At 34.7% G+C, this 26775-nt stretch overlaps 1 protein-coding gene across 5 annotated transcripts in view; it reads left to right on the forward strand.

Annotated features, from left to right (window-relative positions):
• The first annotated feature begins 399 nt into the window (after positions 1 to 399).
• LOC133172916 (solute carrier family 4 member 11-like) overlaps positions 400 to 26775 on the forward strand; it is a 50284-nt gene continuing 23908 nt past the window's right edge. For 2 of the 5 annotated variants that reach the window (XM_061307752.1, XM_061307756.1), the window contains exons 1-2: positions 19537 to 19616; positions 25697 to 26058. In XM_061307752.1, coding sequence (XP_061163736.1) covers positions 25716 to 26058 — 343 coding nt within the window. In that variant the 5' untranslated portion in view covers positions 19537 to 19616; positions 25697 to 25715. Of the gene's footprint in view, positions 433 to 14546; positions 14918 to 18885; positions 18984 to 19536; positions 19617 to 25696; positions 26059 to 26775 lie in introns of those variants that run through there. The other 3 variants (XM_061307753.1, XM_061307754.1, XM_061307755.1) reach the window with 3 other exon arrangements.

Raw genomic sequence — 26775 nt, forward strand, 5'->3', positions numbered from 1 at the left:
ATTAGAAGAATGAATCATTGAAATTCTTTTTAAGTGCTCATGCGCTAATATTGCTGTTGTTTAATCTGGTGATAGTGACAAATGGGTCAGGAGTGTATTAGCACTGGTAAGTACATGCAAGTAAATGGATTTTTTTGAGTTGTTGCAGCATGTAGAGTACCCAGACTAACTATATAACTATTTTGTTGATCGCTGATCGCCCTATTTCTCTTTTTTTTTTTGGGGGGGGGGGGGGTCTTCATATATCTGTTTAATTTGCTTTATTACATATACTATTAATCCTTTAAAGGGTTGAATTATATTCAGGTGACCATCAAGGCCCTTAGGCCTTGTGTTAAAAATAACCTCACCAAATGAAAAGGAAATCCCTTTATACGTGCTGACTATGTAGCTTCCTGTTTTCCACATGTGGAGTCCACGTGTAATTTGAGGGTAGGTATTTACACTTATTTTCTGAGAAGGTGGGCGACATTAAGAGAGATTCTTTAAGTATTTTGAGTACGAAAGCATTATCTCATTTGAATGTATAACCTGATGGCTGAGTTTGAGTAATATTCTAATAAATTATTTCCTTAAACATGTAGAACACGTGAACAATAACTTACTGTATATCGTTTTAAACTGCATGAGTGATCACTACATATACATGTATTTTATATGTTGTAAAATAATTCAGTCTAGTAAATTGACGCCGCATTGATAAGGAAAATCTTCGTTTTAAGATGGCGAATTTTTGAATAAAAAGTACTTTAAAAAGTAAGATATTTTATTTAGTGTAATATTACAAGGTATATTTCTTACATTAATCCATTTCAATGATTATACCCCCCTTCCCCATTTTTTTCAAAGCAAAATGTACCGTACATAACATTGACGGTTAATGATACTCATTTGCAGTAATTAATTGCAATATATTGCAAGCATGTTACATGTGTAGACGTTTACATACAACCTTAAGTGCTCTGACGTGATACCATGTCAAGACAAACCCCAGGTACTAGGTCAAGTGTCATTAATACTCATTCCAAACGCCATTCATCTCATCTGTGGATGGTAATCCGGTGCATATGCTTTCGTTTACACATAAAAATAGTCTGGGTTACCTTCAGGTGCCGATCCAGGCATTGTGGTTAGGGGGCTTGATTTTTTTTTTTTAGAAGCAGGGGGTCTAGGGGTTGCCTTAAGCTCCCCAGTGGATCCAGTGCGAAGCCCTGACGGGGGCCCAAGACGACGAATCTCCCGGAAGCTCTTGAATTTTAGTGATTTTAAAAGTAAAATTTAAAATTATAATTAGCCTTCATAGGTGAAGTTACACCCCTTCCTACAAACATAAACACACTTTAGAATCAATAATCAAATTATGTAAAATTTCTCATCAGAGAATTTCCTTCTAGTCAAGCTTATTTACATTTAACTGTGATTTGAGCCCATCTACTTATATTTCTTGTATTTTAAAAGTAAACCCCTCGTCTTTCATCATGTCACACACACCCTCTATCATCATGTCCCCTCTCCTTTCATTGTGTGTCATGACATCTATTGACTCAATGCATGTCTTCTCAATTTCGTAGTAATCAATAAACTTTCAAATAATTTTAGTATATATTATCCAAAAATGCATGGTTTCTAAGTCAGAATGACTTTTCTCTTCAAATGAAAAAGACAAGGAAAATAATAGAGTCATGCACATAAATTGTTTTCAGTATCTTTAAATTTCATAAAACTGTGAAACTATCGTATTTAAAAAAGGTTAAAATTATACGGTAGATCATACAGCTACACATGCAACATGCGCATGTGCGCCACTTTCGGGCTTGTTTTCCTAAAATTGCCCATCTCAGAATATTTTAGGCAAAAAATTGAATTCTTGAAACATTGTTTTCACTTTATTCCCCCTCCCCCCCTCCCCGCCCCCAATTCTTCAAATTGCCTTCACCAGCAACGGAAGAGAAAATGCATTTCATTCTTGCCGATCCACGATCGCCATTTTCACTTGCAAATAAGTTGATTATTCTTAACTTTCCGAGATTAAAAGAATTTCTGATACAAGTTTGTATCAAAAGCTGATGGCAAATCTGTATTGTGGAAATACAGATGATTAAGGAAATTATTTCTCCGATGATACTGATTGCTTGAAAAGTAAAATCCAAGTAATGCTGCTCTTGCATGAGTGCCAAATGTTGTGTTTTATACATTTATCTATTGAATTTTAAACATATTTTTAGGATTTTTTTTTATTAAAGGGTGGGGGTGGCTCTAAATCCGCCAATGATGTATACACATGTAACACCCCCCCCCCTCTTTTTTTGGAAATTTTAGGGGACGTGTGCCAATTTCCTAAATATACTTTTTACTCTTGCCAAATTTAGAGGGGCCTATGTATCGTGGGGGAGGTGGGGTAATATTTTTAATATGAATATTAGGGTGAATGTTTTTTTTTTTGGGGGGGGGGGGGAGGGGTGAGTGCCTCATGGAGTGCAATCGATTTAACGGAGATTCCATAAAGATGCGAGGTGGAACATAGCCCACCCTACTTAAAAACAAAAATAAACCAAAAGAAAAAAGTCAGACCCAGAAATTTTTGATTAGCAAAAGAAAAAAAGTGAATAACTTCTCCATACTGAAAAAAAAACTTTTTCGGGGGAGGAGGAAGCAAGCCACGTTCCTTCACTTCATAAACTTCATATGAATGACTCTTCTTACCAACTCAGGGGAATCATTTTTTTATTTTCTTTACCTTGTAAATTTAATAACTCTGAAAATTCCAGGGGGGAGGGGGGTCCAGCCCCCCTTCTAGATCTGCTCTTGAGTGGCCTCCATAAGTCCCGGCTTCTCTCCTGTTGAACCTTGTGGGATGGAATTGATGAGTTTGGCATCGCCAAAAGCTACTGACCAACACCAAAGAGTAACAGAAGAATAAGTTAAGGTCAGACGACAGGTTCCTCGAAAATATATAATTTTCCCAAGACTTTGTCGTTGAAGTATTGCTATTTAAACAAGTTTCCTCACCAAAAATTGAGGTACCTTATCAGGCATTTGAGCAAGATACCAGAGGGTGATATTTCTTATATAACCCTTTATGGGTAATCTTTTGAATTGCCAAAATCACAATTTTTGGTGTACTTATTTTTTAAAGCATATTGAAAACAATTTAGAAATCACAAGAGAATGACGATTATGAATAATTTGTTATATAATACCAAGGTATACGAAATACATCGTCGGAAACCCACGTTCGGTCTCGCTTCTCTTACCTCGAGGTAAGAGAAGCGAGACTGACCGTGGGTTTCCGACGATCACAAAATATACTGTATGTGTAGTACTTAAAAAAAGCGGGCTTCATATTTTAGCGGCTATGGCGCAGACATTGATGCGCTTTTATGAATACCGCTAAGAAATCATTTATATATACAATACACGGCACGGACATGTGTAGCGCTAGTCATGATTACTCCAACAACGTCATACCCAGTGATAGCGCTAAATTTTGAATACGCCAATTTATGTACACGTACAGTATCTTTGAGGAACGTTTCGTCTGACCTTTAAAGGTTCCTTCACTCGATGAACATAAGAATCCGTGCAGCAGCGAACACTCTATACCAATGATTAAATCCAAAGTGCTGGGCCATGTTACAAAAGAACTTACGACTACGACCAAAATTTAATTCTGCTTGTAACTTTCTAGTTTACATTTAATTGAAAATGGTTTTAATCTTTTTGAAAGCAATGTAGAAATATATTTTTTAGGCTAGCAATTTTAAACAGAATCATTAATTTTGCAAAATACTAGTATTACAATCAACTATTTCTGGTCCTAGTCGTAAGTTCTTTTGTAAAACGGGCCCCTGAATTCTGACCTGGGGCTCCTTGAGAGCCCAGGTACACTGCTATGTCTGACAGAACCCAGAAACAACCTTTAACCAGACTGTATTTTGGGACCTCTTCAATGAGAGTGAACTGGATGAAAAAGTACCACACAAACTACCCTAACGCTATATCTTTTTTTCTTACATATTTGTTTGCAAAATTAACCCCATATTTTCTTTATTGTGCCTTCTTTGCTACTTTAAATGCTGCTATGAAGATCGATCATGTTGACTAATCGATTAATACATCGGGTATGACTTAAAATTCATATAATACTGTGTTTTATTTCTGTTATTTAATGAACCATTAAAATTAGCTGATCATCTCCGTCTGAAATAGAAGACACGTTTATCATGTCACACTGTTTATAAACTGGTGAAAACTCCTTCCTTCTCGGGTTATCAAACCTTCACTCTCTGTTAAACATATCTTTTAGAGATATTGCATTAATTATTCACTCGACTTTTTCGAAAGATAATAATGCTTCTTCATGTATAGTATCAAATCTCTGGCCATATAAAGCTTTCCTCCTATTTGTATTAACTTTTCTCTTCGCCTTGTAATTATCTGATGTGTTGACCATAATTCACAAAGACCTGAGATAGAACACATTCAAGGACTGAACTCCAAGGAACTTTTAGAAAGTTTGAAATCACAAACGTTAACCAAAATCAATACAGAATAGCATCAAAACGTACGGTTTTCAACACTTTATACGACCATTTCCCATGTTAAATTAAAGACCAGGCTTTTGACATCATATAGACAACTGCTTCTTCATTTAAAATAAAAAAGAGTAAATTTGCATGCCTTGTCACTGATTATCTCCAAACTTATTTTGTTAAAACACATTTTGATTCTACACACAAGTACTCCAAGGATGATATTTTAAAAATGCTCGAGTTTCTCGTCCACAAAATTTATGTTGTTTTTAGTTCTGGAGACCAGATCGTTCATCAATATTTTGAAATTCCTATAGGTACTATTTGTGCGCCGTTATTAGTAGACCTGTTTGTGTTCTTATGAAGCAGAATTTAAAAAAATTTACTTGAAAGGAAGAAGTATCTTGCTGTGGCCTCCAGTTCAACCTTTATATATATCAACGACGTTTTATCAATTTACAATAATCATTTTCATTTTTACACTGATTCGATATATCCCATTGAAGTCGAAATAATAGACACTACAGATTCTGACACGTCTATTTCATCTCTAGATATTTTTCTAGAGAAGGATATTGATGGAAAAATAACTTTATGATAAACGTGATGACTTCAACTATGCTATATTCAACTTCCCTTATTTATGTGTAACAGTATATCATAATCACCTGCATATGGAGTTTATCTCCCAGTTGATTCGATTCACAAGAGCATGTTCTACGTACGAATAATTTCTAAAACAAGGCAGGCTATTGACAAATAAGTTGATGATACAAGAATATAAACTCAGGATTTTGCAAATTCTGTGGTCAATACAATGACCGTGTTTGCCAAATACAATATGTCCTAAGGACAAATATTGACTGAGGCCTTTTATTCAAATTGTTAGGCATTATTTCCACACTGAAATGTCTACGGATTTTTCCGCTTACCCGATCATGGCAAGGAGCACACGGCAGGTGTTAGATAGGGGATGTTAACACCTCTATGGCATCTAGTCCTACCTCTTTTCAAAGGTCCGTGTTGGCCCTGCCCACAATTTTTACAGCATAATCACCGTTTGTTATCTTCATTTTTTTCCGTGCTTGCTTTGTGGTGACGTATGAATAGGTTGTCAGGATATTATATTTTCTGTCTTAAAAATGACGGTTTGTATAGTGCCCTTGATATGTTAGTTCCTAGCAGGGGAAGACATTGGTATAACATGATTGTAGGTTCATTTGTTCGTACATGTAGCTATCAGAAATCTTAAATTCAAATCATTTCTTGACAGTCAATGTCACTGAACCATGAGGTCGGGGTCATACATATCTGGAATGAATTCAAGTGTGTTGTTCCTGATGTCCTGTTAAGATCTGACAGAACCTTAATTCAAAATAATATCTCAAAGGCAAAGTCACTGACAAGCAGGTGTTAAAGGTATACAAATAAACCTGAACTATTGATTAAAATTCTGTCATCCCTTTTATGAAGCATGCTATTTCATTCAAAACTTGGTTACTCGACTTTTATCTAGAACAATGCATGTCTGTACAAAGGGATTTCTTTCCAAACAATGCCAATACGGCAATCCTTGCTTATGATTGGTGGAGAGGTTTACATTAACTTTTTGACCCATCCGTACATGTCTATACATCTCGTCTACTTTTGAGTAGGAAGTAATTAAAAACAACACAATAATTCATGGCATCTTTTTTTAAAATTAAATGATAATGACTGCCCTTAAACTCTAAAACATGACAGGTATGTTAAAGTGTGAAGAATAGCTTTGTTTTTTCCTTATCTTCGTCACGCATTGTTTACTATCGTTAGGTTTTCGTCATTTATCTTTTCTTTGTCGTGTAACATGTAGCTTCCATAAATTGTGCTGGTGTGAGTGGTGTCGCTGTGCCTCAAGAGATGGTATAGTTAATGAAACCAATAGAATTGATAAGGGAAATATGAAGCTGGCTTGCTGAATGATTTAATGTAAAATACACCAAGACGATCATCTATATAAAAATCAAAAAGGAAATTCATATTTTCAAAAGGATAGTCCCGCCCCAAACCCTTGGTTGAAGTCTCGACCTTCGGCATCTGTCTCCTAGCAGTGCAGGAACCTCGCGCAAGATGGACCGTTCTTTAAGCGGGGTCATTAATTATGCCATAAAATAAAAAGTATAAAATACATGCTCTTGAAATTTTAAACATAGGAAATTGAGAATCTAACAATCATTTTTATTATTTTTTCTGTAAATCTGTGGTATCTGTCATGTTTTGTTGTACTCCATAAAAACAGGAAAATATCATTATTTTTGACATTTTGAGATGCTCCCTCTGGAAACCAGGCGGTAGAATTTTGTGTGTCATGCACAAAATGTACAATATAGTATTACCCATCAAATAGTATAATTTGAGCAAAAAGTCTATAGTAGCATTTGTATAATTTGCTTCGAAGTGCGAAAAAATGGTATTTTCCTATATAATCCTATAGTAAATGTACCTGTATTTTGAGATGGTCTCTAAAAAATATCCAGACGGTAGATTTTCACTAAACTTGGCATGTATACCGAAGTTAATGTAAGGTACATATGGTATAAAATTAAAGAGTTTCTCTATAGTAGTTTTCACACAATAAAACCCCAGTCGGCTCCCTTCAACAAACATCTCAAAAAGAACACCTTGCAGACACCATATCAAACTGCCCTCCCATGCACTTATAACGCTTCCTACCCAGTATTTTTATTCTGAGTTTTTAATGAATGCAAACATAAAGAACACGATTTCAAAGAAGAAAAGAAAATAAGTTTGAGCATGATTTTCATAAATTTCTGTAGGGTTGGATATTGGCTAGAGGTTTCGTATTATGATATGCTGCGATTTTTTTTTTTTTTTTTACTGTATTGCAAAATTTTGAACGAAAATTAAAATGGTATTTTCTCATTATAATTACTTCAATTTACAAGCAGAATGTAATATAACTATATGATAAATGACCAAGAAACAAATATCTAGTTGATTTATTTACAGCTATGCATCTAAATACACCCATACAACAGCCTTTTTCTTAATGTTTGGCACGATTGCAAACGTTCCTGACAACTTATACTTTATATTAATATAGAAATCTTGAATCCAAGCATTTTGCCGCTGTATCGGTACTACAAAAACGTATAGCAATACGAATATTTTTTGTCATCGTACCGCAAAACATCAGAATATCGGTATTATTCCCCAGTCCTACATTTCTGTGAAATGGTTAGGATTCATTTACCTCTTGTGGCATGTAAACGTCTTACTTTTAATCAGGGTTACATATTTATATATTAGATAGGCTTATGTCTTAACTTTTGAAAAGGAAAAAGTGAATTTTCTAGGATGGTGCGTTAGCAATTTTGCAATATTTATTTATTTATATATTTATTTATAGATATAACAATTTCTCGGATTTATTATCCAAGACCCATATTTTAGAGATATTCGAATTAACTTCATCTCAATTATTACAAAAGTGATAAATACTACCTACAGAATACCAAAGTAATGAATACTAGTTCTCGATTCAATACATTGTTTTTTACTTTGTCCATATTCAGGCGTACTGGGGTAAATTGTGCAATGCCTCAGCAAATGATGATTAATTGAATTAATAATAGAACTATTTAAAGTATATTACTACTATTAAAAAAACTATCAAAAGAATACCCCTTTATTCCTCAATTTCTTTAAGTACGTATTATTTATCCAAAAAAATAAAATTGAAAAGAAATGAGGCCTCTGAATATTAAAACACAAAATGTCATGAGGATTTAGTCATGCCGTCGATCTTGAAATGAATAATAGAAAAATATAAATATTACTATGATTTAATTTGCTTTCTTAATACCTCTTGTCTAAATGTTTAAACATTTTAAAAAGAGAACAAAGTAAATTAATGTGATGTGATCAATCAAAAATGACGCAAAGAGCCGGTTCAGTGACTTGGTCGAAAGTCCGACAGAGAGAGAGAGGTAAGCTGGAATATGGTGTTAAATATTGAATTTAATCCTACAGTAATTGTATATTAATTTATACACATAAGGATTATTAAAGTGTAGCAATGATACAATTAATATAATTTTGAGGTAACAACTTGTTAGTTTGAGTTGTGATTTAACAAACTAACAATGGTTCAATATCATCACGTGGAAAATTACTAAACGTGGACATTGTGAGATCGATGCCTTCGTTTGTTCGTGGCTGGGGAGTTGGAATATTAAATTTGATTGTTGTCAGTATTTACTTTAGTTATGAGGGTTGTATATACATGTATCTTTATTTATATGAATATGTTATCAAATGAATTCACAATGGTATTCTTAGATATGCAATATCTGTCGGTGTTTTGCGATATATAGAAACACCACAGTGCTAGGGTTTTCATATTTCATATCCTTTAATATTTGTAACAAGACTTTCGTTGGATACCAACATTTTTTACCATTTGACCTTGATCTTGACGTTTAACTTACTTTTGAATATGCTTAACAGAGAAGATGGGCGAACAAGCCGAGAAAAATGCCTATGGTTCGGCAAATAAGAAAGTGAAAAATTAAATCTGAATAATAACACATTTTTATTCCCCCTAATCGAAGATTCGGGGGCATATAGTTTTTGCCCTGTCCGTCCGTCTATCTGTTTGTCCGCAAAATTTTAATATTGCCCATAACTTTTGATTGGTTGAAGCTATGGCTTTCATATTTCACATCTGTATTCCTTTCGTTTGGTACCATCATATTTGACTTTGGAGTTTGACCCAGTTTTGCAAAATTTTATCCAACTTTAACCTTAGCCAATACTTTTGAATAATTGGAAAAAAAACTTAAACCTTCTCCATGTTTATTCAGTGGTTCCTGCTAGGGCTTTCATATTTCACAGGTATATTCCTCGAAACAAGAACTTACTTTCGGTATCAACATATTTGATTTGCATTTGAGAAAGTTTATTATCTTCGCTTTAAGTTGCTATAAGGGAGCATCAGTGTTTCACAAACACACCTTTTTGTATTTCAGTTTTAACATTAATCTATACTTTTTGTAAAATCTCCAAAATTTGCTATTAAAATTATTCGTCTATGAAATAGCATGTACACATACTGTACCAAAGAAAGCCAAAAAATCATTTTAAAGTACAACACAATTTTTCTATTTAAGAACATTTTTTAATTAACAGAAACATGGAGCAGGGGCCCACTATCTTTAAAACACACGTTTGTGACACAAAATTCGTATCTTTCCTAGAAATATTTAAAGTCCAGTTGTCATTCAGGGGTCATACCACAGATTTAAATGCATTTACCTGTTAGGAGCTGTGTGGTGTTGTGGTTAGCGTGTCAGTATCTATGAAAAAACTGATATTCGGGATTTTTTCGCTTGGGTTGAAATCATATAAATTCCTTTTTAACCATACAATAAATTTTGCCGGGAGAATTTTTCCGCAGAATAGTTTTTTTTGTCATAATTTCGTGCCTTTCATTAAGTACAACTTTGCTCTGTATACTTAGTTCTCAAACTGAATTTGATTTTTATACATTTGAAGCTATCTAGGCATTTTGCATGCCATAACGTTTGAGTTGTTGGCGCTACGGCTATATCCTTTTGTCCCCCGCTTTCACTGAAAGTGGGGGATATTAATTTGGGTCTGTCTGTCCGTCCGTATTTCTGTGTGTCTGTAACGCTTTCGTTTCCGCGCGATATCTCAAGAACCCTTTGAGCTTTCGCAATGAAATTTTGCACAGCAACTCCCTATGGACTAAAGAAGAACCCTATTGATTTTGAGGTCAAAAGGTCAAGGTCATAAATTCTGTCTGTTTTTAACACTTTCGTTTCCGGGCGATATCTCGAGAATCCTTTGAGCTTTTGCAATGAAATTTTACACAGCAACTCCCTGTGGCCTAAGGAAGACCCCTTTTGATTTTGAGGTCAAAAGGTCAAAGTTCAAGGTCGTAAATTCATAGATTCCGTCTGTGTGTAACACTTTCGTTTCCGGGCGATATCTCAAGAAGCTTTTGCAATGAAATTTTATACCATAACTCCCTATGGCCCCTCTTGTCCCTCTCAAAGTGTCCCGCCCCGTTTTTTTTATTTATTTATTGTATTAAAAGTTGCTTGGCACTATTTTTAGCACAGGGACATGTCGAGAGTTTTTACGTATAAAACAGGTTGTCGGCGGAATTTATATTCTAATTACATCTATTAGAACTGTTTAGTAAAGGCTAAATTGGACAACATTTGTTGTGTAAAATTTGGACAATATCAAACGTGAATATAAACATTATATGTGACTTAATGTAAACGCATTTAATTTGCTCTATAATCAAGTACCTCCGTGGTCTAGTGGTATGTTGCTCGCTCAACAAGCGAGAAGCCAGCCCGGGTTCAATCTCAGGATGATTCTCTTTTTTTTTAATGTTTTTTTTTTTTTTTTTTTTTTTTTTTTTTTTTTTGATTTACTAAATGATACTATTCAGCATGTGAAATGAAAAAGTTATAATTTCTGGCGTGTACAAAATCATAAAATCATTATTACAGTGTCATAAATACTCTGTATATAGTATATTAAAAAGAATCTTCTATGCACATATTAAAGAATAAGCAATCAAATCTTTATATCCATATTGGCTTTTTTTAATTTGCTTCAATATACATGTATACATTTAATAATTCTACAAATACAGAGGGGGGCAGTGTGACCCTCCCCCCCCCCCCCGAACTGCGCATGCTCTTCTTTTTTCCCTAAGCGGGGGACACAAACTCTCTGAATTAACTTGTTACCTCTTGACATTGGCCTTGGGGTTTTTACCTACTTTTGAACAACTTTAACCTTAGCCATCACTTTTGAACAGTTGCATGGTGCCTTCGAGAATTGTTCTCTCATATTGAGATACCATCACTTGCAAGTTAAGGGCTTCAAATTTAGACATGTACTCGGCACTTGCGGTCTTAGAGCAGTGAGGGATCTTTTTCGTGCCAGCATCTACTGAAACGCAGGACCTCGATTTATACGGTCTCATCCGAAGGATTCGAACCCGCGACGTAAAGATCAACTCCTTACTCCGTGATTTTAGAGCAAACGCTCTAACTACTGCGCCACACGGGCAACTGCTGGTGTATGAGATCCAAACATACTGGTGTTTGTTTGTTGTTTAACGTCCATCTCGAGAATTTTTCACTCATATGGAGACGCCACCACTTGCCGGTGGAGAGCTGCAAATTTTTAACGTATACTCGGCACTCAGAGCCATAGAACAGTATTATAGGGATCTTTTTTCGTGCCAGCACCTACTGCGACACGGGACCTCGGTCTATACAGACTCATCCGAAGGACCGATCTCCACGTCCCACAGTGGGATTCGACTCCTGTGCGACTGTGGGTGTATCTTTGGGTGATGGTGTATAGGTTGGTGTATCTGGGTGCTGGTGTATATATAAGTCAGTCTTTAAGTGCTTTATGTGTGTGTGCATGGTCTTTGTGAGTCCATTGGTGCAGGTTTTTGTCATGCTGTATCTTTGGTTGCTGGTGTAAATATTTGTGCCTCTGTGTGTATGTGTGAGAGGGTGTGTGTGTGAGGGTGTGTGTTTGTGTGAAGGTGTATCTTTTGGCGCTGTTTTATATCTTTGATTATTTGTGTATGTGTACAAGTATATCTTAATCCTTATGTATGTGTGACTTTCTTTTTTGTTGAAACTTGTGCATACCAAAGCATGTCACAGTACAGACAATTGGTATTCAGTTCCAATACATTTGGGATTAAACGTACATGTATTTACTTTACGTCTTAGCTGCAAGTATATTCTGATTTATAGACGTTCTCTCATGTACAGAATAATAAATTATAAAGGTTTAGCGAATAGATTGAAATAGCTGTTAACATGCACTTTAAACAAATCTAAGTGAAACTTCATTTGTCAGACGAATATTTCTGTGACGTATAAAATCACATTTATGAAATTAGGTTTAAAAAAAAGCTCTTCTTAAAGTGTTAATTGATAACATCACAAACTGTCAAGTATTAATTGATCTAAACTTTGACTTTTACATATGTTCGGATCTAAGTTTTATCATAAAAATTTAACATAATCGTTATTACTTTAAAGCCTGAATTGGATTTTAAGTATTGACAATTGCTTCCTATGTGTACGTGTTGAATCTGATGAGGTGAATTTTAAAAAAAAAAAGAAAGAAAAATAAGGGGGGCGCGGGTCAAATCTGTAGCTCTGGGTCAAACTGGATTTCGAATTCCTAAAGGTCGGTCTGACCCCCCCCCCCCCCGAAACTCCGTGTTTGTGTCTTATCAAAAACCTGAGAATAATAACTCAGTCATTCACACATTCTGGCAAAAGAAGCTCTTTTAAATTGCACGTTAACCTTGCAGGGGTCAAGGTCAAACGATCACTATTCTGTACCCTAAATCAACAAAGGCTGGGTACGAATAAATAATATTGTTTTATGTCTAGTGTTTTAATCACATTGATGATATAATCCAATCTATAACTGCTACAATGTCAAAGCTATTCACATCTGTTTGACCATCTTGGATGATATAAAGGAAGTCAGGTCTACAGCAAAGAATCTAAACATTTTAGATTATGGCAATTCAGTTTAAAATGATTTAAACAGCTGTGGTGATTTGATCTGGAAAAGAGTTGATAGTTCCTTTCGACTTTCATCTAGTGCTCGGCACGAGAAAAAACAAATCGGTCTCGATAAGAATTTGATGTTACACTTTCTGTTGCGTTATGGCCTTATCAATCACTCGTTTACCAATATATTTGTCGAAAATAATCGACATTCCAAGCTAAATGCTTAGAAGCTCGTAAACTTTCCTATAATCAAGTTTTCACAAATGAGAAGTTATCATGGTCTAATTTTCACTAATGTGAAACGAGATTCTGACTAGCAAATTAGAAATTCGATTTTCATAGCAGAAGATCTAACAATTCCAACAAGGATGTTTTTCTATGTTCCAACCCCTTTTCTGGAACGACATCAATTTCATAGATTGGTTGCATGTTTGAGAAATGTCCTCATTTTTAAATGCATGAGTTTCCTCATTGTCTTGCAAATAAAAATGGTCGGTAATTTGGTTCCTGAAGACGAAAACTGTCCAGTGTTTTGCGTTATTGGTTAAATTGTTCGATTTCACAAACTACTACACATTCCGTGCCCTTGTATGCTGAATATCTGCAACCCAGGAAAAAAACATTAAAATAAACAAATACTAGTAGATCACACATAGTGTACCTATAAATTTATAAAGTACATTCGACAGCTTGTCATACTAGCGAGTAACATTTTATATCTTTATAACCTTTCCACCTCTTTAACGTTGTTGTTTGTACAGCAGATGTTGGTTTCGTCAATTGAGTGCCGTTAATTGGTTCTTTGTTTTCATTTCCTTATATTTTCGTCCTCTAAATTAGACTGTAAGCAGGGCCTTTGTGTCAGACTCTAATCTAAATAAATAAATAAATAAATAGTAGGAGGTGATTTCTCTGAAGTTTAAACTTTACTTTTAAAGAGCTGGGTTTTTTTTGAGTGTACAGTTCGTTGATTTTTCTCGATGATACTGTTAAATTTCACATCTCATAAAATAAGGGGAAAACATCGTACAAATATATAAACCTTTCAACTGCATGTTTTGGTCCAGGGTTTTCATTATACAGCGGTATTTTTACAAATATTTTCCCACTGACGCACAAACCAACAGTTATATATTGATTTTAGAACTCAACATATTTCCTGCTACATGTAATTAATTAAAGATAGTTCTTTATGCTAATTATTTTGTCTTTTCCTCGTCTGATTTCTTTCAGCGGCATAAACTGGATGTACCGTAGGCGTAAATTAATCAAATGGCGATCATATATCAAGAGAGTCTCTGTTGGTAATCCAGATTAGCAAAGACCTGAAAGAAAATAAGGCCGTGATCGCTTTGCGTAATTAAACTTATGCGATGTATTAATTGATTTCCGTACAAACTGTTTATTGAATTATTGGGGTGGGGATCAAACCAAGCGCTTAATTCCGCACGTTTTGTCAGTCATATCCAGGGAATATTTATGATTGGTGCGGACAAATTTCCACCGAACCGAACAGAAGAAATAGACAGAGAGCGAGGATACAAACATTGCGCGCATTTAGCTGCTGTCAAGAAACCACAAGTCATATTTCTAGCGCAGCAATCTATAAAGACGATGTATATTTGGGTAATAGACAACCACTGATTTTACTTTAAAATATTGATTAGGAAAGAGAGACAGACTGGTGCTATTCAATTTCGTATCGAACACCCCCTTTGTCTGTGTATACTGTCACCACGTGTGCAGTCAGAAAACATCGCTGATAATGGATTACCTTTTCGTCAGGTAAAACGATTTTCATATTCTAAATGTTGAATTAACGAGTTGTTTTATATTTAAAAACAAAACAAAGCACTAAACTCGTGCTAATTTTGAAATGGCATCGACTTCGTGATTTTAATTTTACATGACAAATGTTTGATGTAGATGCAAAATGGTTCAATTCAATATGTCCTGCATTTTTGGGTTTTCGTATGCATTAGAATTATCACGGATTTTTAAACAGCCTCTGGTGCACATATGATTTGGTCTGTCTACAACTTAATATTGGTCATAACGGTCAAACACTTTGAATAAAGGACATTGGATTTGTTGAGGTATCGCCACTTCACGCTCAAGGTCAAATAGTAATTTTCAGCAGTGCTGCCACTTGTTTTATTGTGTTTTAGCGACATGCAGTATTTAAAGTAACATTCTCTAATTGGTTTTACAAATTTCAAATGAAATATGAAGCTGGTGTAGTACAAGATACACCGTAACATCGGAAGCTGCTTAATGGAGAGATTAGGAATTAAGTGCCGGATATTACAGACAACTATATGTACATTGTATCTGTATAAATGAGTAATTACTGGTCCATTTAAGTACCATAGCCGTAAAGGTATCTGAATTTATGGGAGAAAACTAATGAATATTATTAAAGAACTGGCAATAGTCTGAATGGTTTGCATATTTAAACTGATTCTTTTTTTTTTTTTTTTTGAGAATTCGGCGAAATCATCTACTTTAATTTTAAAATTGTCAACACTAGTTTTGATATGAAGTATCATAGAGGTATAAATATGATAAATAAACAATAATTTTTATAATCAATACCAATCATTGGATCATCGGTGTATGTTTTAAACAACAAAGTTTGTCCTTGAGCTGTGGAAAGTACAATCCCTGTTATTTTTTTCTAGCATTAAGATTATTGAAGTCTCAAGACATTAATTCCACGTGTTTTCCAAACTGAATACGTGAGGATGGGTCCTTAGTCTTGGTTAATTTCCTAATGTCACTTGGAGCCTGGACTGACGATTACAAATCACCTCTGTTTACTATTTTTACCCTTTTATTGGGATATATTTTACGTGGTCATTTCTGTTTTTGTTTTTTGTTGTTGTTGTTTTTTTTTTTTTTTTTTTTTGTTTTTGTTTTTGACATGTAAGAAGCATGTTTACGTCATACACCTGTGCAGCTGCAGAACTGTAGCTCTCCGAGAAAAAAAAAATATATCGACGGACGGGTCGTCATCCCATTTTTTTTCAGACCAGCGAGCTACAGATCTGTAGCTAACACCTGTCACCTTGTGTCATTTTAAGGTAGTCTGATCATTAGCAGTAAAGTAATTGAAAATGCTCACAAAATTGTCACTGAAGTCACAAAGTAATGTGCATATATCCATGTTATTTCTAAATGGTTCATCATTATAATTAATCACAATTACCAGAAAATTATCAAATCTCAAGTATAATTTCAGGAGACATTGATAAGAGCACCAATTATGCATTTTCTAATTGAAAATTGATTTAGAAGTATATTTTAAGATGAAAAAATTATAGTTATCCAAGCATTTAGAAAAAAATGCATGTTTTTTTAAAAATACTTATATAGTATTTTAGTTCTTCTTAATATTCTATTAACTTCAATCGTTATATAAAACATATTATTTCATTTCATGGTAATAAACATTATTATTTCATTTCATGGTAATAAACATTGGTATGTAATACAAATTAAATAAAAGTCGGTTTCTCTAAAAACGCGCATTTTTTTGGGGTACTTCTGTGGGGTGCAACTTTCTACCTTTTACACGACCATTTCTAAGACACCAAAGAACCTTGAATCATATTAAAATGCATGGAATGAAAGTTGTTGCATGAAAAAATTTTAATTTCAAGTTCATTTTGAGACTTTTTAAAGTAATTAATAATTTTAAGAGTTATTGCCCCTGGCTGAGGAGCTGATATCCTTAAAAAACAATCACTAAACGACCGTGTTACTTTTTAGGATTGTCCTTGCACATAATCGCGTAAAGTTTGAATACAAGCAACTAAATTTCAAATTATTTATACAAGAAAAATTAAGTTTGCTTCCAGGAATATTTTTGTTGCTCTTACAAAAAGACATGCGGTCATAAACATTCGATTTCAAAAAGACCCGTGCACAGTTAATCCCATGCAGTTGTAATGTAAGCAATAAGTTGCAGCGTGTGTACAGAAATTGCATGCAATAAATACTGCATGAGATTAGTTAAAGCGTGTATATACAGAGAATTGCATAAGATTTATTACAGCGTGTGTACAGATAATACTGCACGAGATTAATTACAGCATGTGTACAGATAACATTGCACGAGATCAATTACAGCGTGTGTACAGATAATATTGCACGAGATCAATTACAGCGTGTGTACAGGGAATATTGCACAAAATTTATTACAGCGTGTGTACAGAGAATTGCACGAGATTAATTACAGCATGTATACAGATAACATTGCACGAGATCAGTTACAGCGTGTGTACAGGGAATATTGCACAAAATTTATTACAAACGTGTGTACAGAGATTGTAAATCAAATACAGCGTGTGTACGGGTCTTTTCTTGTTTTACTATTAAGACAATGGTCTTGAATAAAGGAACAAAATTTGCCTCTTAGCTAAATCGTTATTAGAAGAGTCTTGAAGATAATAATAACTTGGTCATTTTCAGCAAAACGTTAGCTAATGTTTGATATTATTGGCTAAGAATGAGAACACTCTTGTTATGAATGAATCGAAGGTCGTTATAACAATAATGTTGGAATTACTCGTTTAGTCGGTAAATTGATGTTTAATGTACATGTTCACATAAGTGCTTTAAGAGATAACCTTTTGGGGTCTTTCCACCTTTCTGTGGACAGACCCATTGAAATTGTTTTGATTATTATTATTTTTCTTCCGCTGATTTTTGTTTCGAGGTTAATCGAAAAGATAATTTGTTCATCGAAAAGGTCATTAGAAATTATTATGACATTTGACGCAAAGACTATGATCAGTGACCTCATTTTGGAGTTCTTGTCCCTTGTACGAAGAACCTTGTTATCACTGCTCCTCAATTCAATTCTTTATTCTCCTCCAAAACAATAAACCGTATAGACCGATTTCTTCAACTAATGAAGAAGACGCTTTAATATATTCATTGCAAAAGGCTTCATTGACCCCTTTTATGAGATATTGCCCCATAAAGTTTTTGACGTTTACAAATAATATCCTTTTAAAATTTCTTTCTTAAACCCTAAACTTACCCCCTTTAAAAGTAATCCTCCCTTTAACCATAAACTTTATCGCTACTCCTCCGAAACCGTAAACCATAGAGACACCAAACCTTGGTTGCTCAAGATTCAATCTATTCACCGCCAAAATACTTCCACTAATATTGAATTTGCACAGCATTAATGATAAGTTTGTATCATTTATCCTAAATGGGCAAATTTGTGCTTATTTAATAAAATTTTATATTATACGAGGATATGACATCGGCTATTGTCGCTTAATTAGCGGACATTGTACATATAGCATTGGTGGTGTCCTATCATCAGTGGACATAGTGGCGTAGGTGGTAACCAATTGATGTCATATACATTAAGTGATTACTATAGTGTCGACCAAAAGTAAACACTACATGAATGAAGACATGATTTACCGTAGGTGCTCAATTTGAAACTTATTGGAACCCAAAATCAAATATTTATAAATATCTCTAATCTGTATCTATTCCTGGTATGAAAATGAAGTATATATATATATATATATATATATATATATATATATATATATATATATATATATATATATATATATATATATATATATATATATATACCGTTTAAGCTTGATATTTCATTGATTTATCGTAAAAACGTAGCATACAGACTTAACTTTTGGGTAATTCTGTAGAAGCAGATGCGAAAGAAGCATGCTATATCAATTAGCAGTAATACAGTCCTTGCTTGAAATGATACTCGTAGGTTCTTAGAACTGTTTACAATTTGATTACAACATTTTGTAAGATGTGAACCCTGGAGATCTATAGGGCTGAATCTGGCAAGGTATTCATTAGGATATTCTTTTACTATCATTTATCATTTTAAACGATGTGGAAATTCTCTTTGAATTTCTTAAAAAGAAAAAGAAATTAAGTATGACTCTCTTAATGAATGAGGGGCTATACAAACATCCGGGAGTGTTGCATTATATACATTTTATCACTGGACATAATCTCATTAATACGGAATCGTCATCACAGGTTAGATAGAGAAATTTGTTATAAAGTTTCTAAGGTGTTACATACATGTGTTAATCCTCAGGCTGACTGTTTTTGTGATGTGTTACGTAGTCCGTTGTTTGTTTGTCCTTTCTTTGTGATCTCTTAGTGAGTTAGATCATCTTCAGAACAGCTGAGAACACCCCTCGGGTTGTTTCGGTTCACCAGTATTTTATCACCCCAGTCGATCGATTATATCATTATTATACAATGGACAAGAATGCCTACATCGAAAACTTGAATTTTTTTTGGCTTTACTTGTCCATTGTTTTGTGCTAATCCCTTCTGGAATCAGGCGATTCCAATTCGTTAATTTGGTGCTTTAAATTTGCGCGGATTGTAACCTTGAACAGTATTGAATATAACTTGCTGATGTAATGTGCACGTTTTGATCTTGGTTTTGGACTCTTTAACAAAGGTGAGCTACTTTTTCTTCAACCAACTGGAGATACCCTAATATTAGTGACAAAATATTTAATTATTTATTAAAGGTGATTTTGAGAAATTCCGTAAGATATCGTATGTTCGATAATTGATATTCCGATTATCACAATTGAACTGAATTCAATAACAGGCCTATAGCACTCCTGTAATTTTAGATTCTGCTTTGAATGAAGCTTTGAAAAATCCACAAATTGTCTCTCTCTTTTACCGTTTGGTGCAGCATAGGTCGATGGAGCTATTTTATCACGAATATGCACTAAATTAAAAGTAGATTAAAAACATAAGAGCTCTTCATCTGGGATCAGCTGTTAAATTTTAAATTTTCTCCTATAGCATGTACTTTAAGAACACTGCTGGCAGAGGCTGTGGGCGGTACTTGTGGGGTTAAACCACTCAGATACTTCAAAGGTTTTTTAACAGTTTAAAAAGTAAAAATAAAAATGATTCAATTCAGTCCATTTAAAAAAAAAAATGTTTGACTGTAAATGTTTCAGTAGCTGTCATTTACCAATTCAGCCTAGTTTTGCTCCTCAATGTAAGTTAATTTTTTTTATTAAAAAAAAGACCCCTTCCCCCATTGCCTCTTTGTTAATTAAAGGATATTTTTGTGAAAGTGGAAAACATTTGTGCAAAAGAAAAAAAAATGCTTTAGGCATGATAGAGAAAATTGGGCAGTTGCATGAAGGACATTAACTCATATTTAATCACCTGTGGCTAATCAACAAAGAAAACTCCAAAAAGCCCTTTGATGTGAATTTTTGTTTGTTATTTTTATTATATTAATATTTTATAAAATGTTTGTTGCCCCATTTGATCAAGGTGTCAGAGATTGTGCTATCTTCTTTGTTGTTGATTTTTTCTGTTATATAAACACCCCCTCCCAAGGAAGAAAATACCCTTAAACTGATCACAGGTGCATATCTTAATTTCTGCCAGTTAGTTATATTAACCCTGAAACAAAACATGGGAAAAATTCTTCACAGAATGGTGCCTTCACAGATAAAGTTCTGTTATAAACTAAAGGGTAGGAGATATAATAGAACTTAATCATGGATAACAAAATGATTGAGTTGACAAAAAATTATCACAATAACAAATCTCGGTATATCATACTTATCTACTTTGGTTCAATGCATGTGAATTAAAGGAGATGCACATTTGTATATATTTCACAGGCTTAAAATTTAAGTGGTATGTGTATGTATTTGCAGAAGTGTTACAATTTAAAAACATTTTCTTTGCATGCACTTTGAAATTACATGTATATACAGATGTATACCAGTATGTAGCATGGAAAAAAAGCCAAATACGATCATGGTCAGAGAAACAGCACTTTTTTTCCATTCACAAATTATCTACATTGTCTTATATTTTGATTGTGTAATATTCAATAGAAACTTAGAAGTGTTTTTGCAATTTCTATTTATTTTGTTTAATTTTGTGTCCAAAAAAGAAAGAATCAAACCACATATAACTAAGTGTAGAATCAAACTCCTGTCTCATGGAACACATTTTATGAGAAAAAGCTATCCAAACCTGATTATTTTTAGCTTTGTTTTTTTATCACCCCCCCCCCCCCCCCCAAAAAAAAAAACAAACAAAAAAAGACAAGTTTTGGTCAGTCTATGTTATTTTGATGTCCACAAAAACTTTGATCTTGCCTAGCTTTTAAATGGTTAGAGTTAGGACTTTCATATTTCATTTGTATATTTTTGCGACAAGACCATCATTTTTGACCTCATGACCTGTACCTTTGAGTATTACCTATTTTTGGAAAAATTTAACCTTGGCTATAACTTCTGAATGGTTGGTGCTAGGGCTTCCATATTTTACATGTGTATTTCTTGTGGAAAGACCTTTCTTTGGGTAGCAACATTTTTGACCTCTTGACCTTAACCTTGGAGTTTGACCTACTTTTGATAAGCTGTAACCTTGACCATAACTGTTGAATGGATGGAGCTAGGGTTTCATGTTTCACGTGTGTAATTCTTGTGACAAGACTTTTTTTGTTTGCAATATTTTGACCTCATGACCTTGAACTTGGAGTTTGACCTACTTTTGAAAAGTTGTAACATTGGCCATAACTGTTGAATGGTTAGAGCTAGGGCTTTCATATTTTACACGTATACTCTCTGTGTTATAACTTTTCTTTGGGTAGCATTATTTTTTTTTACCTCATGACCTTGACCTTGGAGTATGTCCTTCTTTTGAAATTTTTTCACTTTGAACTTGAGCTGCAATATGGGGGCAACAGTTTTTCACAATCACTTTTTTTTAAAACTTTTGTAAATTAAATTTTATTGCAGATGTCATCTGGCCTGATAATATACTCATTTGGGAAACATGAAAAAATGGACGAATTCACTATTTTCTTTCTAAAAATATTCACAAAGTAAATATTTCAGTTCATTTGCTTTGTAGTAGTTGATTGACTGATTGCCTGGAAACCTGGTATAATTTCCAGTTCAATAGATTTGTAAGGGCATCTTGCATTGGCTGATAAAAACAAGATCAGTTCATTTTGAGTGAAATCTGTTGGTGTGGCATGCAAAACTTTTAGTGGGATAAACAATGTTATTAAAAAAATGTTTTGTGTTTCTTATCAAGGTTAATTGGACAGACCATGTCAAAATGTTTTAATTTAAAAATATGTTAAACATGAAAATGTTTTGATTAATACTGTAATACAGCTGACATGAAATTGACATTATATAATAAATATACTCAAGTGGAGTACCTGACATTTAGGCCATTCCAAGTTTTTCTATGTTTAGGGTCCACGGGCTGATTGGTTTTGAGCTTATGAAATTAAAAACAAACACAAATTAAAATGGACAAATACAGTTAATGCAATTTATGCTTCTGGGATCGGCATCTTTCTTTTTTAGCTCACCTGAGCTGAAAGCTAAAGTGAGCTTTTCTGATCACCTGTTGTCCATCTTCCCTCCATCTGTCTGTCCGTCTGTAAACGTTTCACATTTTCAACTTCTTCTCAAGAACTCTGAGCCAATTTTAACCAAAGTTAATACAAAACATCCTTGGGTTAAGGGGAGTTTAAATTGTTAAAATGAAGGGCCAACCCCTTACAAGGGGAGATAATCAAGAAAAGACAAAAATAGGGTGAGGTCATTAAAAAAATCTTCTTCTCAAGAACCACTGGGCCAGAAAAGCTGAAACTTATATGGAAGCATCCTGGGATAGTGTAGATTTTAAATTGTTCAAATCATGACCCCCGGGCATAGGGCGTGGCTACAATGGGGAATCCAATTTTTACATTGAAATATATAAGAAAAATCTTTTAAAATCTTCTCCTCAAAAACCACTGGGCCAGAAAAGCTGAAACTTATGTGAAGCATCCTGGGGTAGTGTAAAATCTAAATTGTTCAAATCATGACCCCGGGGGGTAAGGCTGGGCCACAGTAGGGAATCCCAATTTTTACATTGAAATATATAGGAAAATTCTTTAAAAATCTTCTCCTCAAAAAAAAAAGGGCCAGAAAAGCTGAAACTTATGTGGAAGCATTCTGTGGTAGTGTCAAATCTAAATTGTTCAAATTATGACCCCTGGGGGTAGGGTGGGGTCATGATAGAGAATCCAATTTTTACATTGAAATATATAGGAAAATTCTTTAAAAATCTTCTCCTCCAGAACCAAAGGGCCAGAAAAACTGAAACTTATGTGGAAGCATTCTGGGGTAGTATAGAATCTAAACTGTTCAAATCCTGACCCCCGAGGCTAGAGCGGGGCCACAATAGGGAATCCTACTTTTACATTGAAATATATAGGAAATTTTTTTTTTTAGCTCACCTGAGCCGAAGGCTCAAGTGAGCTTTTCTGATCACATTTTGTCCGTCGTCCGTCTGTCCATCTGTCTGTCCGTCTGTCTGTCTGTCTGTCTGTCTGTCCGTCCATCTGTAAACTTTTCACATTTTTGACTTCTTCTCAAGAACCACTGGGCCAATTTTGACCAAACTTGGTACAAAGAATCCTTGGGTGAAGGGGAATTTAAATTATTAAAATGAAGGGCCAAGTCCCCTCACAAGGGGAGATAATCAAGAGAAGACAAAAATAGGGTGGGGTCATTAAAAAATCTTCTTCTCAAGAACCACAGGGCCAGTAAAGCTGAAACTTATATGGAAGCATCCTGGGGTAGTGTAGATTCTAAATTGTTCAAATCATGACCCCCGGGGGTAGGGCGGGGCCACAATGTGGAATCAATGTTTTACATAGAAATATATAGGAAAAATCTTTAAAAATCTTCTTCTCAAGAACCACTGGGCCAGAAAAGCTGAAACTAATGTGGAAGCATCCTGGGGTAGTGTAGATTCTAAATTTTTAAAATCATGACCCCCGGGGGTAGGGTGGGGCCACAATAGGGAATCCAAATTTTACATTGAAATATATAGAAAAAAATCTTTAAAAATCTTCTCAAGAACCATTGGGCCAGAAAAGCTGAAACTAATGTGGAAGCATCTTGGGGTAGTGTAGATTCTAAATTGTTAAAATCATGACCCGCGGGGGTAGGGCGGGGCCACAATGGGGAATCCAAGTTTTACATAAAAATATATAGGAAACAATCTTTAAAAATCTTCTTCTCAAGAACCACTGGGCCAGAAAAGCTGAAACTAATGTGGAAGCATCTTGGGGTAGTGTAGATTCTAAATTGTTAAAATCATGACCCGCGGGGGTAGGGCGGGGCCACAATAGGGAATCCAAGTTTTACATTGAAATATATAGAAACAATCTTTAAAAATCTTCTTCTCAAGAACCACTGGGCCAGAAAAGCTGAAACTAATGTAGAAGTATCCTGGGGTAGTGTAGATATAAATTGTTAAAAGCATGACCCCCGGGGGTAGGGCGGGGCCACAATAGGGAGTCCAAGTTTTACATTGAAATATATAGAAAAAATCTTAAAAAATCTTCTTCTCAAGAACCACTGGGCCAGAAAAGCTGAAACTAATGTAGAAGTATCCTGGGGTAGTGTAGATTCTAAATTGTTAAAATCATGACCCCTGGGATAGGATGGGACCACAATAGGTGTATTACATGGGGGAAAGTCTGGTGAAGAACAGCAGGGCCAAAGTTACTCAGGTGGGCGTTGTGGCCCATGGGCCTCTTGTTTAATCTTTTTCTCAAGAACCACTGGGCCAGAAAAGCTGAAATTTATGTGGAAGCATTCTGGGGTGGTGTCAAATCTAAATTGTTCAAATGATGACCCCCGGGGGTAGGGCGGGGCAACAATAGGTGTTACAAGGGGGGAATCTGGTGAAGAACAGCAAGGCCAGAGTTACCAGGTGAGTCTTGTTGCCCATGGGCCTTTTAAGTGGTGTACCAAATTTTTTTATTTCAATAAACGAGTAGTTTAACGATGCGAGGAGAATTCTCAAATGATGATGAGAAACTCTAGAATTCTGCTTCAAGTGTTTGGGTTTTTTTAGTCTCCTACCGGTGAAACCGGAGGGGACTATAGGTTTCCTCTGAGTCTGTCCGTCCGTCTGTCTGTCTGTCTGTCCGTCTGTCCCGTCTGTCGCACTTTTTTTCTAAACGCTTGCAGATATTAAGCTGATTTTTGGTATGGGAGTGTATCTTGATGAGTTACAGAACAAGTTTGCATTTCGTTTCGCTTCATTGATTTTTGACGGAATTATGGCATTTTCAATTTTTAGCGGGAACCAGATTACACTAGCCGGTAGGGGACTAGTATTGCTAATGCAATACTCTCAGAATGCTTGTTTCCTTTTGGTTTGTGTTTTTTTTCTGGATAGAAAAATAGGTTTTCGAATTTAGAGTGAACACTAAACAAAGAAAAAACTTGGAATGGCCTTATTTATACATATTACATAGACAGTGTTAAAAAAACATGTATATATAATACATTATAAATAACATACAGTACAGAAAGTTATATAAGTCTAAATGTGTACCAGAAATTTGTAGTATGGTAATAAATTGAAATGTTTTACATGTAACATGACATGAACTGTAAATTTCTAACCACTTTAAAGTACAAATAATTTAGCACTTGAAACAAATCCTGTTTATTCTACTTTTAGGTATTAAAAGAATTCAATAATGGAGGACACACCTCTTACTAAGGATGTGGAATTAACTGTGGCCCTCAGTACAGGGGACAGCCCACCTCCTCCATACAAAAGGAAAAGCACCCCACCAAACCCCCCTGATCAAGAATCATTCTGTATAGATATGTCCGGTAATACTCTGGTCCCCCCAAATGGTCATCTTACCAGTCCAGAATCGTCAAGGAGGAGACATAAAAGTGAGGGAGCAATTCCTGTGGCTTCTCTAAATGGCCAGGCTGGTGGTAACAATCATCTGTCTCCAAACCAGAGGAAAAATTCTGTGTTTGGAAGTCGCAGTACGATTAGTGGAATTAAGTTTGATGATCCTTATGTGGGTAGGTTTACAATTCAACAGGTATGGAGATGATTTCTGTAGAGAATGTAACAATATGCTTGTAGTTGTAGGTATTGAGTGTTCTTCAGATTCCTGAGTGTAAATGATATGTTGTTGAGATGACAGTTAATTCCTATAAGTATCTTTAGTTACAATGCGGTCAGAACAGGGGGTGAAATCCCCCCTTTTTTAAATATGCTTGGCAATATATCATAATGAAACAAGGTAAATTCATTATGCATAGTTAAAAGTAATGCTGCTATAAATTTTGTTTTCCGACTCGGAGGAGAGGTACCCCTCCAAAAACCTTCCCCACACCCCCTTTCCAGAAACATGGCAATGACTTTTAGTTAAGGACATAGGATACTCAAAATATTATGTCACAGAAATCTGTAAAACAGTGTATGTAGGCTTATTTATGGCTAAACTTCAAATATATCACAAAATTTTCCTATCTAACTGCAGCCTTTTTTTTTCTTTTTCTCCAAATCTATTCTTATATATCTATATTGAAATTTAATGCGAAAACATGAAAAAATGAAATCCCCCAAATAAAATATAATTTCACTCTAATTTTTACTATGTAACAAATTCATTTGAACTTAAAAATGACTAAAAACAAGAAGATATTATCAACCTTCACTTTCTCTAGAGTTTGAGTATCCTACGACCTTAACATACAGTTAAAAACTGTTGTCATAAATCTATAGAGTAGATA

The sequence above is a fragment of the Saccostrea echinata genome, unplaced genomic scaffold (assembly GCF_033153115.1).
Source record: "Saccostrea echinata isolate AGI-Se365-2 ecotype Australia unplaced genomic scaffold, CSIRO_AGI_Sech_v1 ptg000056l, whole genome shotgun sequence".
Classification (NCBI taxonomy): Eukaryota; Metazoa; Mollusca; class Bivalvia; order Ostreida; family Ostreidae; genus Saccostrea; species Saccostrea echinata.